At 47.2% G+C, this 14,738-nt stretch overlaps 1 protein-coding gene across 1 annotated transcript; it reads right to left on the bottom strand.

Moving 5' to 3' along the window:
* Positions 1 to 670: 670 nt before the first annotated feature.
* Positions 671 to 13,863, bottom strand: MAJIN (membrane anchored junction protein; the record flags this gene model as incomplete). The annotated part of the gene is made up of 6 exons (XM_082324812.1): positions 671 to 704; positions 1,074 to 1,218; positions 7,121 to 7,246; positions 7,938 to 8,013; positions 9,215 to 9,260; positions 13,763 to 13,863. The coding sequence occupies 6 exons, from the start codon at positions 13,861 to 13,863 to the stop codon at positions 671 to 673; spliced, it is 528 nt and encodes a 175-aa protein (XP_082180938.1).
* Positions 13,864 to 14,738: the final 875 nt, after the last annotated feature.

Below are 14,738 nucleotides of genomic sequence, written 5' to 3'. Positions count from 1 at the left end.
CATTAGAAAATGTAAACAAAGTAGAAGTTCATTTAAAGCATTTAGTAGCCGAGACCAGCGATGGGAAAAGCTGAATTACAAAAGAAACAACACAACCCAACATTCAGGCTACAAGTTTACCTTTGCACAACTATCAGTACTTCCAGGTCACTTCTTTCCACCAAAAAGATGCTGTAGTGGCGCAAAGATTATGCTGGGGAAACAACAACAACAACAACAACAAAAAGAGCACGTTATACTTACAATACTTCTCTGAGAATTGTAATAACAAGGTCATTGCTGTCCACCGCAAAGACACAACCCCAGCACAAAATTATACAGAGGAAGACTGAAAAAAGAGAGGCAACAGAAAGGAGAACTTGTGCCCTAACGGTCTAGTCTCAATAGTTAAAGGGACTGGCATACACGATGGTTAACGAGGAGTTTTATTTCTTCCCGAACTAACTCACCCATCAAACAAACAGTTACCGCCGATGTCCAGCTTGGGCTGTGCAGGGAACAGACTGCTCTTGCGGGATACAGCTTCAACACCTTTAGAGCACTCCTTTAGTCAGCAATGCCCAACAACTCTTTGCATGCTTACTTTAATTTCCGTTTAAAATGGTGTCTTTGGGAGTCAAAGTTACAAAGGCCACAGCTGCTAAGAGGCCAACTAAAGGTCACACTTCCCTTAAGGGGACTGAAGGTCCCTCCCCAGGAAGGCCCTGGTAGAAGGGGGAGTGTTTAAGTCCGTTAGAAATTGGGCTGGATGGAGGTGGCACTCCTCAGCTGATAAAAGCCACATTGTACGAGGGCTATGACTGATGTCAGTAACCCCGACCCCCGTGAGGAGGTTTTTTCCCAAAGATAGCTCAGAAGAGGAACATTGATTGGGAATGTTGCACCTTACCACAAGACACAAGGACATCCCTGAATGTTCCTTTGCCTTGGAGATTTGGGGTTAACCACAGAAAAGAGGTATCCATTCTTCAAGACAATGTAGAATCACCTGAACCGCCACAATCAGGCACAGGCTCGGACACAGGCTCGCACATGGCCACGACTGCATCCACTCAGAGCTCCAGTATTCGTACCTTCTCCAGAACTTTGAGAGACCTCTTCCTTCTGACTCCATGTTTCCTTTGGTCACCATTTGGTCCATTTGCTGCAGCAGCTGCACTGCACCCTCAGCCTGACTGGTTGCTGTTCTTTGTTCAAGCTTGCATTCCACAGGTGCCCCTGTAAGAAACACCAGCAAGAACAAAATCACAAGCTCCCTCTCTCCACACTCCCTGCAGACCCAACGGCAGACCCTGACACTGAGAGGTGGGTCCAGACTCTGACTGACGTGACGCCTGGCAGCTTTCAAAGCAACCACAATGCAGACTGGTCTGGAGGCACGCTCCCATCTCACAGTTCAGCTCTGAAAGAGCTACGTAGCCTAGCTCTGTGGGGGGGAATTCGTTACGTGGGAAGAGAGTCTCGGCCAAAATCAGTGGTGACCTACCGCTTTATGGTGGTTCTAATTCCTAATCTCACATGCTGGAAAATACCAAACACCATTTGTAAAGGAAAACAAATATCAATGTAAGCCTTGCAGCTTTTCATTTAAGATGACCAATTGAAGGAAACAATCCAGGAATTCCTTACTTACAGAAACTCACTTGGTTACAGCCCACGGTAAGGGACGCTGGACTAAACTCACGCTCATTTTCTTTGGAGGAATTCTGAAAGGAAAAGGCACCCAAGAACTGTTACACCATGTAAAATTCTATTCTAGAGGAGATTTTTGTTTGCTTGCTTGAAGAACTAAAAGGCAAGGCCTACTCTCTTGTTCTGTGAGTTTGTTTGTTTTCCTGCTCCTATGAGGACTTTCTTCACCAATAGATTTCTACTCCTCCCTCCTCAGGACATTCACGGGCCTAACATGAAGCTGCCATTCATTGAGTAGACTTTCACAGAGCAGAGAGTGAAAGAATAACAGCAGCTATGGCACAGACAGAGATTTTTAAAAACATCAACAGAGGTGCTGTGGGAAATAACAGCCACTGGACAATACAGGCCCCTAGACACTAGCCCTGCTAAGGCATCGTCATAGGAAACAGAGTAACGGGCAAAGGACAAAAGTCAGAAGTGCCAGAAGCAAGAGGTGAGCCAGCAATACCCATGAGGAAGGCCAGCAGCAATACAAAGGACCACAAACAACAAAATGAGCATGTGAGCTTCTTTAAGAGAGAGCAGAAAAACTTTGTCATAGAGAGAAGACAAGAGAAGAGTAGACCCACTCCCCGATGGTGTTTCTCTTGCACTAAGCTCAGGTTCACACAAAAGTCCAAACTTTAGATGGCCTGAGATCTTTGCAGTTTAGTCTCACGGCATTAACTAAATCAGGAAAATTATCTGCAGTGACAGGCTGAGCGTCTCTCAGTTCTCTTTCTTTCTTTCTTTCTTTGACTTCTACTCATGCACTTGGTAAGAGGAAAGATGCGCAGGCTCGACTCCAGTCATCCTGACCAGAGAGCCTGAAGAAAAATTACCTGAAGGCATTTTTATGCTTGCCGCTTGAAGAAGCTAGGACTAAACAGATGCTCTTGTCTCTTTCTCAATATTCTGGAGCTTACCGTTTCAAATCCATGCTTTGCTTTACTCATGTGGTGGACGCACTCGGCTCCAGTTCTAAAAAATAAGTGAAATAAGTAAGAACTGAGTAAGAACAAAAAGTCACAAAAAGGAAGCAATCTTGTAAATGCCTACTCCAAGTATTAGAAAATTAGAAATCGGGATTTTAGTACCTCTAGCCAACCAGATAGATACCCTTCATCTATACTTGGACTCGTGTTTCAAAGTCTCATTTAAAAAATGAAAATATGCACTCATTCCAGTATTAGGCTTTCTGCTTTTCTAGCAAAACCAACAAGCAGTTAGAGAGAAAAAGGGTGTTACACGACATGGAAAGGGGGATGAGCAGCGAGTTGAGAAAGCTTGCAAATCCTACAAGGTTACTGACACAAAGAGAAGGGCAGGTAGCAAAGAACCATAGAAAGATCTTACAAGACTCGGTCACGGAGCAATAAAATGGCAGAGGAAACTCTGTACAGAGAGGCACAAAGTGATGTACGTGGGGAAAACAGCCCTGGCTTCACACACAAAATTGGGCTCTTTGAGCTGATTGGTATCACTGGGGAGTGACACCTGGAGATTCTGATAGCTCAACACTCAATAGCACCCCAAGAAAACCCAAATCCAAATCCCCCGTGAGGACTTAGGAGCAAAAGAGCTTGTCCAAAAAGAAAAAAGATCAAGAGGTGGTCTGATTACAGTAGACAAACTCCTTCCCAGGGCGGGAATGCTCCGACTGAATGAACTCTTCAGTCTCACAGAGTCACCAGAAGAAAATGACAGAAGGCCTGAAGTCGATGTAAGTTTGAAATCAGGAATACACTTGAAAATGATTTACTCTTTTAATCTTGTCTGGAACAGCATAACTTCTGGGGCAAGACACAGGACTAAGAGAGAACTGCCACACTGGATCATGAAATAGCCCTTTCTGGCCTTGTATTTTATGAATCTACAACACACATCTTGGCTAACGGAGATCAGAAAGCATTCTGGATCCTGGTCTCATTCTTCACTCATTTCCAGCAGTTTTGTTGTGACTAGAAACTGATGGAGGGGGGAGGAAAATGAAAGGACCACATTTGTACGAGCAGGAAAAGAACTGGCTTCAGACTTCTCTCGTTATAATCTCTGCGTGAAATACTTTTGGGAATTGGGTAGAATATAAGGCAACAAGGGAGATGATTTGACATGGTCTGTACATCACCATGGAAGGGGAAAGGTCAGCATAAACACTTCCGATCACAACGCTGGATCTGAGACTCTCTGACACATACTTGTGAATATTAAGTACAGACACCAATTTTCTTTTTTTAAAAGCTACACTCCATGAAAGAAAGAAGCCTGCTGGACTAGAACTAATAACGGGCCTGCCTCTGAAAGGTCATCAAGAACTAAGCTTGAAGTTAGCCACCATGAGACAGCATTGCACCCTTGTGCTGAAGGCGGCCAACACCATCCTGAGCTGCGTTAGGAAGAGATCTGCCAGCAGCTCGAGGGAGGTGATCCTTCCCCTCTGCTCAGGGCTGCTAAGGCCAGTCTGTGTGCTCTCTCCAGAGTGGGCTCCCCAGCACAAGACTGGGACGCACTGGGGTGAGCCCTGCAAAGGGCCACAAAGATGACAAAGGGACTGGAGCACTTTTCATATGTGCAGAGGCTGGGAGAGCAAGGACTGTTCAGCCTGGAGAAGGCTCAGGGGGGATCTTATCAACGTACACCCAATGGGAGGGAATGAAGAAGAGGGAGCCGGGCTCTCCTCAGCAGCGCCTTCTGGCAGGCAAAGGGCACAAATTGCAAAACATGAAATTAAATCTGAATGCAAGAAAAAACTTTTTGACTGCAACTGTGGGCAAGCACTGCAACCAGTTGCCTGCAGAAGCTTTGGCATCCGCACCCTTGCAGTCCACTCAAAACCTGAGGGGACACGTCCTGGGCAACCTGCTCTGGGTGACCCTGCTTGAGCAGGAGGGGTTGGACTCGATGATATCAAAGGTCCCAAAAACCTCAATGGTTCTGTGAAATCCACAGACAGACATCTCAGACTCAAGCTGAGAGGCAGCATTCATCAGCTGACTCAGAGGAACAGGCTGGGATGCAGCTAGAAAACTGTTCCCAGTTCTTCCCTTGTCATCCCCGGCTCAGCTGTGCAAGCCAGTGCACTGCTTTGTCTAGCTGCTGAGTTCTCATCCCGCTGTGATTCTACAGATAACGTTAACACAAAGGAGATAAGCAGGAAGACCTCTAGTCAATGGCATGGCTACCTGAAAGCATAGGGCAACTTTTCTCTAAATATGGGCAATGCTGCTCAGATTCTGTCACCACCTCTCTAGAAGAGAAGGAAGAAGACCAGTGGGGCAAAGGATTACACAGGAATGAAATATGGGGAAGCTACAAGAGACATTAAAAATATTGGTATGTGCCCTGGAAGACTATTTTGTAGTCAACTCACCTGTCCCTACCCGACTGTGGGCATGAGGTCTCTGCCCCGACTTCCACTCTTCTCCTCTTCACCGTCTCTTCCACTGCAGTACTTGCTGACACTTCATTTCTTCTCTTGACCTTCAAAACATCACAAACTTGTTACTGATCAAATTGGATTTTGACTTTTCTGTTTTACAGCAAAATTCAGAGTTTACATACATTCATATTTTGCAAAATGGTTCATGTTTAAAACCAAAAAGTGATTCAGGAATAAAACATTAACTGCCTTATTCAAACAGAAGACAAGCACTGAGAGGCCATCCAGAGAATTATGCTCCACAGTTTTAAACAACAAATACTGCTCTCCAGGACACCCTGTGTGCTCCAGTTTTAGAGGAGGGCCCAGGAATGTAATTAGCAGGAATGTAATGCCAGCAGAGGGAGTGGGATTTCCTTTGGGGGAATCTGGACACAACATCTTCACTCATTCACTCCATCTTCAGACACTTGCCCATACTGAAAACAAACCTACCCTGAGCTCTCATGAAAACAAAAATTTTCCAAAGCAGCTTAACTTTGTTGTTTATGACACAGACAGCACCAAGGAAACAACTTAATTATTCGGCAATCTTGACCTCATACAGACACTCACAGTGAAGAAACCATTGCACAGCTCAGCTCACACTTGTAGTAAAGACATTTAACTGAGGCCAGTGGGGCTCTTGGGTCCTGAGGCAGGACTTCACTCCAAGTCCAATGGAACTGACAGCAAGATTTCTCTCAACTTGCATCGTTCTAGGGGAGAATTCAGTGCCATCTTACATTGCCTGACTGACACCTAGAAACAGGGGAACTAAAGCATTGCCTGGATATATATATTCTGCTTCTCCAGACTATTTAGAATATAACATTAAAAAACAAAACAAAATAAACACACACACACAACTTACAAGCTCACCACTGCCCTGGTTTCTTGCTTTACCTGTAACAGAGGTCATATAAAATTTGGTGAATATTTGGTGACTGGACTGTCTTTAACCAACTTACAAGTACATTTTTGCATTGCACCTCACATTCCAAGAACAAGAGAAACTACTTAGAAGCCATGCTGGACTTGTCTATGTTATGTTGAAATTGAAAAACTGCCAATACAGCTCTTTCAGAACTAGAATTCCTGGCTATGAATGCCACATGTCGATGAGATGGGGACAACTGCTTTTCTTGAAGAAGTCAAAGGAGCCTTCAGAGGAGAAGAAGGAACTGAACAACAGTTGGCATCACCCTGTTTTGGGCACCACGTGGAAGATGCAAGGACATCTGGAGCACAGCCTCCAGACAATCTTGGCCAGCTAACCTTGGATGCATGGGATCCATACCTATTTTCCTGCAGAAAAATCCCTGCCAAGAGAAACTTGAAACATCACTGCCTGAAAGTAACAGCACGTTATGCTGTGCATCATTTTAGAATAGAAACGCTGTACAACTGTTTGGGGAGGGCAATTAAGTACTGGAGCAAGGCGTACAGCGAAGCGAGTGACTTCTCCACGTTTAGAAGTTTTGACATCCAAGCATGGTATATTTGATAGGGGATGCTACACGCAAGCAAAAGACTTGGTGAGACTAAGAAATCACCACTTGTCCATTTTATAAAGGAGACCAGAATATCTATTAAGCAGTCGTAACAATACCCAGCAGCTTTTCCCAGGGACCAAGAATCAGAACAGGAAATAGTAAGAATAAACACTCCATTTTCACAACAGAGGAGGTTAAATGCAGAGTCCCACAGAGGTCTCAGCTGGGGCCAGAGGCTGTTCAGGGAATTCACAGAAAACCTGGAAAAGGAGACACTAGGGAGGTGACAACATTAGCCAAAGAGTCAGCAGTGGTTGAAAAGGCAAAGAGAGATTCAGGACATTTTAGAAAAGCAATACAGGACAAAAGAGAACACACTCTTCTGCTTGATTTCAAATCCATGGTACAGCCATACTGCACGCAGTTCTGCTCCCTCTCATTCAAAGACACAGCAGAGGAAGGGAAAGGGAAAAGCAAGACATAGGTCATAGATGTTCCCAGAAAGTCTCCAAACATAACCACACAGACTTACCACGAGATACGTTCTGCTGAAATGAGTTGAGTTCCAGATACATAGTGCAAATGTAGGGATAAGGCACAAGATGGACATCCTCATGTTTGAATCTCATCTTCGATACTCTCTCCCATTTACTCAAATCTGAGAACGACGATAAGACTTAAGAACATAGCGCTAACATTTCAAAGGAGCAGGAGTCCTCACAATGTCTTCTTGTAAAGCTTCAGAAGTCCTACCACACTGCACATGTGTAGAAGGGAGCAAATACAATCTGTCGGTATGAACTTTGTGAAAAAACACAAGTAACACACTACAAGAAAGACTCATCCAGCTGATACTCTCCCATCAGGCACTTGTATTAAAAGCATTGTGTTTCCTTAACTGTATTTCACTTCAGTACTGACATTCTCCCACAAGAAACAACAGGCCAGGCTCTCCCAACCCTACGCATAAAACCTCATCAGCTTTTCTAACTGAAAAGGAATTCTTTTAAAAACTGAAAAGGACTAGGATTCATAGGAGTAGCATCATTACATTTACTTTGCAGTTCAAAATGAGAGGAACAATGATAAGTGATATGAAAACCGCCACAGTTACAGGCGTTCCTCCCTGTGGGTGCAGTTCTGACACCTCGGAGCTCATGCACGCAAGAATGGATGACGCTAGACAGCAGTCTCGGAGGATCTTCAGCTAACGTAAAACCCCAAAGCTCAAAGGAGTCATACTCCAGCTAAAGATCTGCACGCTACGAGACATGAAGGTCGAATTCAGCAATGCCCAACAGATACAAGTCATTGCATCTTTTCTTTTACGAGTAGGAAAGAAAGGATACACGGAAAGATAGTGAAGTGGTCTGTACAAAATGGATGTAAATCATCAAGATTTCCAAGGATCACTCGAATGGCTTCCTGGAGAGGCCAAAAAAAGAAACGAAGGAAGAATATTAACGAGATAGCCACAACTCCCCTGTGAAGTAGTTTCAAGGACTGGAAAAAATTTTAAATTACTTTACAGTTTGCACGAATCACGGACAAGCAGGTTCTAGACCTTTGGCTTTTAAACTGAAGTGAATTAAGATTTTAAGCTTGAATTAACACAGAAGCACTCCTATGGAGAGTGGACCTGTGCTTTTAAATTTAGGAAGTTCTAAATTTAACAAGTCTCCTTTTTGCCTGCAAAACACATGTAGCATTGACCTGTTCCAAAAATAAACATATTCCTCTTTTTCGGAATATTGACCTAATCCAGTGACAAAGGAACTGTCATTCAGCCCCAACAAACTCCTGCTTTACAAACAGGAAACTTTTTCTAGCAATACCTTTCAGTATTTCCAAAAGTGAAAAAGAAAAAAAAAATAAACAATCATTTCCCATATCAATTAAAATCAGCACATTTTCTCCAGTAATATTTACAATGCTATTCCTGTACTCTGAACATCTTTTAAAATTGAGTCATAGGAGCATTTCTAAGCAGGCAGTGTATTTGTCTCATTTCCTCGGGATTGGTAGGGGCTTCCTTCTGTCTCAGGAAGCAGAGGACAACAACAGAGCTCATCGCTTGCAACCAAGCTTGGTCACAAAGCATTCAAAGAACGTCCGCTGGTTCCACTAGCTCCACAGCTACGAGGAAAGCATGTGCAATTTAGCATTAGATTAGCCTCTGCCAAGTGAGCTCACCAGTACTGCCACAGCTCCGGAAAAAACAGGAGGCTTTGACAGCTAGGCAAGCCTGAGAAGTTAAAAGCACTGGTCAGGTCTGGGGCTGAGAGTGAAACCATGGGAAAGTGCTACTGCAGAATGAACCTGAACAGGAATCAGAAAGGAACGGAGTGCAACTAGCTCGACAAATAGGAGTTTTCATTTGTCCAATTCTAACAGTCAGTAGCTTCTTTCAAATATTTCAAATAAAAGCTCTGCTACGCTAATGCTGCCTGTTGATGACAGTTTTCATTTACGTCATTTTTTTCACCCTCGTACTCTCCAGAGAAGTTCCCCATTCCTCTCACTTGAAATGTTGCATTTGACAAAGTGCCCTCAGTCCCATAACAAACAAAAGATTTGCTCAGCTGAACATTCAGCTAAGGGACCGTGGACCCGCTTCATCTCCTACCTCTAACTCCTTGGCAGCACTTTCAGTGTTGTCGAGATCAGGAGCACTGTGAGACAAACAGAGAGTTAGTCCCACCCCAATCAAAAAGCAAGGCAGCTACATTCCTTCTAAGAGTTTAAACAGCAACAAAACATCATTCCCATTGCACACAGAAAATACTCAGCAGGCAGATGAATTCCTAATTCATTGGTCTTAAAAAACATCCAGTATTCCACAGGGACTGTTTCTTGTGAATTTTCTGCCCATTTGTATTTTGTGTGTCTGAGGATACAACGGATGAGAGACCAGATCTTTTCAGGCGATCCTCAGGAACCTTTAGGACTGCTTTTTTGACAAGGTGCCCTCAAACCAGCACCTCCGTCTTCCAGCCCATCGCGATGCCATTCTACTCAAGGGACTAAAAGAAGGAACCGGCACGACACGTCTCTAATCTCCTCCACAGTGCAAACCTGCAGAGGAACGGGTCCTCACAGCGTTGGAGCTACGCCCTGTGATGCTGGGAGCTGGGCACTGCCTGCATCAAACTCTCTTCCCAAATATTAACTACATCTGTTGTAAGCCAGCTTCTCAAAAGTTGTTTGTTGCTAGGTATCGGCCAACAATAAAATGCACAGGGAAAGAGAAGGTCTTAAAGAAAATCCGAACCCATCAAAAAGTAAGCAAATGACATAACAGTTACTTGGAAATAAGTAAATGCAGTGGAGTGCAAGCACTTATGGCATGCAAGTATTCTCTGCTATATGGTCTGGTAGGCAGCCATGCTCATATCCTCCACATTCAGGGTCCCCAGCCAGAACCTGGTCAGAGATGAGAGCTTTCCTTCCTCTTTGGAAAGGCTCTCTCCTTGCTTGATACGCAACAAGTTAAGGAAAGGAATTACACAGCGCACCACAGCAGAAGGACAGATATCGCCCACCCAAGGCTCATGCTGTGCTCAGGAGTCTTCATGAATCAGCAGGGAAACACAAGTACGATTCAGGAAGGGACGCTGCCCTGCTGATGAGGAAATGAGGGTGGAAAGAATGGAAGAAAGCAAGGCACCATCCAGGGTCTCATGACAAGGATGTCAGACCTGCTATCTGACTGCGAGAGATTCCTTGCTCGGGTTGGGGGGGCTTGGGGAGGAGGAGGGAATTATTTTCTTTTAAGCCTGGAGCGTAGAGATGCAAAACCAGAGTCATCTCTGAATCGTTAAAGAAGGGAAGAACCTTCATTGTTACCGGGCTTTCCCTGGGGATTCAGGAGACTTGCAGTGAAGATGACCTTGCTCAAGCAAAAGCCTGTAGGCACGGGTAGATAATCCGCTCTATGATCAGCCGGGATCAGCTCTTGCAATTCTTTCAACGCTCTTTTGGGAACCTGTCCTCAGATCGGTCACCATCTTCTTGTGGGGAAAAGGAGTTTCACTTCCCAAATCTGCCGGCTGACTGACAGCGTTGCTTTGGGCATAAGGCTCTGTATGCACTTAGGACTTACTCCTTTACTCTCTCTTATCGATTGGGAGTGAATCCAGATGCGTTGAATAAGCACCCCCTACTCGCCAGAACCATGACACGATGGGGAAGAGTTTCACAAGTTTCACTGTAAAAAGAGTTGCTTTTGCTGTGTTTGACCATGTTGATGTGAAGACTGACTTGATGAGCTCACAACCAATTCCAGAAGTTATTATGAAACAAAAAAGGTGCTGCACAAGTCTCATGCCCTGTTCCCTCAAGTATGACAGTGAATTGCAAGAACTGATGTTGCAATGCACACAAACCGTGAGACGTGCAGGGACAATGACAGACGCCAAACTCCAACAAATGCAGTGCTCTCTTTACCATCAGGAGATCAAACACCTCCAGGCTGTTCAGAAATATACACACACTACTGGCAGTGCCTTCCAAAGGGATTATGCTGCGGGAAAGAGCTTACTCACAGACGAGCAACATTTCAAGGATCTTCGGAACACTACGCGATACCACAAGACAGGCAACACACCTTCCTCTCCAAAATCAACACAGACAACAAAACAAGGAGGAAGGTTCATCCGCCTGGATCAGACACTATTCCAGCAAACTGCTCATCAGCAAAGCTAAAGAAACAATTGCGTTTCAAGTCATCCCAAAGTAAAGTCATGCAACAAAATTTCAAAGAGCCAGCCTACAAAGGAAAAAGGAGACAAGTGCGGCGTGAGATTTAACAGAGCTTCAGGTCCGGAGACAGCCTAACTGGCACGATGTTCATAGCACATTCTCTTCCATTCTTCTGCAGCTAACAACAGTTACCTCCAGAGTAAACCCAGGCTCTGGCAATGCCAGCAGGCACATCTGATTGCAAAAGGAAACTCCCTCACACTCATAAAACCACTCTATAGGCAGACGCTCAAGTCACTGCCAACGGCGTTCTAGCCCTGCTGCAACCTCACTGCCATGAAAACAGGTTTTCCGGGATGGCACAACTCTGTTCTGTTTCTCCGATGCAGGGAGACTTGCTGACTCAAAAGGATCGCAGTCCTAGTTTCTGCAGGGTTGCCACCATCTGAAAAGAGATTTAGCCTCAACAGTTTGTAAGACCTTCCAAAAGCCTGTGAGGGTATCAGCCTTGAACTGCTGTCTGCTGCTGATCACAGCCTTGAAGGATGTACACAGGGAGAGAGATTATGCTGAGCCACTGCTCTGAAGGGTTTTTATTAATAACTATGAACACTATCATTATAAATTATTTATCAGAGGCTGAGACAGCAACAAATCATCAAGTTGCAGACCAAGTGTGAGCTCTACAGGACACTCCTTCAGCAGGACACAATCTATAAGCACCTGCTTTGGAATACTACCCTTCAAACTGAGCAGCTCCAGATCCTGTTGCCGGAGTACCTCAAACTTCTGGGATTATTATCGAGCGCAGCCTCCAGGATTCTCAGGCCCCTCTCAAACTCAAAGCTACAGAGCTCCTTGAGGGAGCTGCTCAAGGTTTTGCCCACTCCCAAAACCACTTGCCCATCACCTCTGTGTGTCTGACCAGCAGACACAAGCAGATTCCTCCAGGCCAATACCCTCAGGGAAAGTCTTTCTTTCACCTCTAAAACATCATCCTCTTTACTTCTTTCACATCTTCCCCACCTGACCAGACTACTCAGCACCCTGTGCTTTAGTTACTTTGCTGGCTACTAACTACAACTTCCTATTTCAGGCCTACCACACAACTGGTACCTCCCACAGCCCTCCTATTCATTGTCCCCTGCACGCTCAAAGGCTCTTTGCCTTTCTCTTCCTTGCCTGCCAGCAGTACCATACGCTAAAATACTCTCCCTTCATTCCCATTTCTCAGGCTTGCCACTACAGGGCCTTCTTGAAACTCAGGGAGGCGGTTATCCTAAAAGTCCTGTTCAGCCCCTCTGCCTGCAGGACTGTTTCAAAACCACACCACAGGTTTGTCACAAACACATTTGGAAGAGGAGTGCCACTGGAAAGGGAACCTTGAGAGAAAAAGTCCCAGCAGCACAGCAGACATCTACTGCCAGCAGCCAGTGAGAGCTTCCAAAGACTCCTTCTGCAGCCACACTTGAGCGCCAGACTGCAAGGCCAGCGAAAGGCACATTGCTAACAGCAGGCAGCCCAAGAAATAAGAACATACTTTGAGCACAGAGCTCCAAGGCGGGGCTGGTTCTCACTGGGATAGAGTGAATTTTCTCCACACTAGCTTGGATGGGGCTATGTTTGGGATTTGTGCTGAAAACAGTGCCGATAACACAGGGATGTTTTCGTTACTGCTGAGCAGTGCTTGCACAGCATCAAGGCCTTTTCTGCTCCTCACACCGCCCCACCAGCGAGCAGGCTGGGGGTGCACAAGAAGTTGGGAGGGGACAAGGCTGGGACGGCTGACCCCAACTGACCAAAGGGATATTCCAGGCCACAGGATGTCACGCTCAGCAATAAAACCCAGGGAAGAAGTACGAAGGGGGGATGCTCGGAGTGATCGCGTTTGTCTTCCCAAGTAACCGTCACACGTGATGGAGCCCTGCTTTCCTGGAGATGGCTGAACACCTGCCCGCCGATGCCAAGCACTGGATGAATTCTTTATTTTGCTTTGCTTGCGCACACGGCTTTTGCTTTACTTATTAAACTGTCTTCATCTCAACCCACCAGTTTTCTTACTTTTACCCTGCCCATTCTCTCCCTCATCCCACTGTGGGGCAGTGAGTGAGCGGCCCTGTGGGGCTTAGCTGCCGGCTGGGGTTAAACCACTACAAAGGCTCTAGAGCTTCTCAGCAAAAAACTGACAAACTTTCCAAATACTGTCAGTAAAAACAGCCTCTTTTTCTACTGAAGCACAAAATCCACACACGGCAGTGACACAGGAGCGTTTTTTTCAGCTCACGTCACTCTCTCGGGCCAATGCTCAGCCTGTGCAAGTGCAGTAGCAGCTCTGAAGCGACCGCTTTCACGGCCAGGGAAAGAAGGCAGCAGATGAGCAGCCCCCAACAGCTGAATTGAGGGTCTCGTATTAACTCACTGCTCCAGGCAGGCATCAAACTGCAGGCTGACTTTGCAGCTTTAACATGCTTACCTCTTCAAGTTGCCATACCGCATTTTAAACTTGTACACCAGCCTGCCTGCATGAAGAAACCTTGTTTCAGGCAATGGATAGGTAAACGGCTTCAACGACATCTTTCTCTCTCCCTGAACGCCAGCCTAGGGAAGCAGAGAGGCAAAGCTCAGTTACTGCAACCCTTTGCCAGATCTCTCCTACAAGAAGAAAAGAGGACAGGCGGTTTTTCCCCTCGAGGACAGACTTCCCACCAGTATCTCCTCCAAGGCAGAAGGTCGCCGATTCAAGTGGCTGTGCCCATGAAGCAGGGTATGTCTGAGCAGGATCAGAGGACAGACTTGGAGCTGATGGCTACCTGCCTCCAGCTGCCCTGCTCTGGACATGGCAGCACCAACCCCCCCGAGGCTTCCCAGGCCTCTTGCCCCGGGGGCTGCCAAGAAAGCCCGGCCAGCACCGCGTCGCAGCCCGGGACCGAGCCCAGGCTGTGCGGGACAGCCCCGGCTGCTGGGGGGCCCCGCGGCCCCTGCGCCCGCAGCCAGGAGCAGCTCCTTTCTCTCCACACCCGCACGGCTCCGCGGGGCCCCCCGGCCTCCGCCGGACAGCCGCCAGCGGGAGGCGGTCCCCTGCTGCCCCCGCAGCCCCCCCGCCGGGACAGACGGAGGGAGGGAGGAGGGAGCGGCCGGGGCTGGCCGGGCCTGCTGGGGGAAGGCCGGCACCCGCCGCCGCCGCCGGCCCAGGGCCCCGGCCTGCCCAGAGGGGAGATGGCGCCGCCGCCGCCTGCTCAGCCCCGCTGCCGGCCTGCGGGGCCCCCGGGCAGGCCCGGCGCTGGCGACCCCCGGGCAGCCCACGGCTCCCCTCAAGGGGAGCAGCCCCCGCCACGGCCACCGGCCCCGCCGAGCCCGCCGCCCGCCCTTGCCTCAGGCGGGGCCGGGCCGGGCCGGGGCCGCGGCCGGAGCCGAGCCGAGCCGAGGCGAGCAGCGGGAGCGGCGCTGGG

The sequence above is a fragment of the Platalea leucorodia genome (assembly GCF_965183815.1).
Source record: "Platalea leucorodia genome assembly, chromosome: 12".
NCBI lineage: Eukaryota > Metazoa > Chordata > Aves > Pelecaniformes > Threskiornithidae > Platalea > Platalea leucorodia.
The sequence above is the reverse complement of the archived record's forward strand: the minus strand, read 5'-3'. Positions and strand labels throughout refer to the sequence as shown.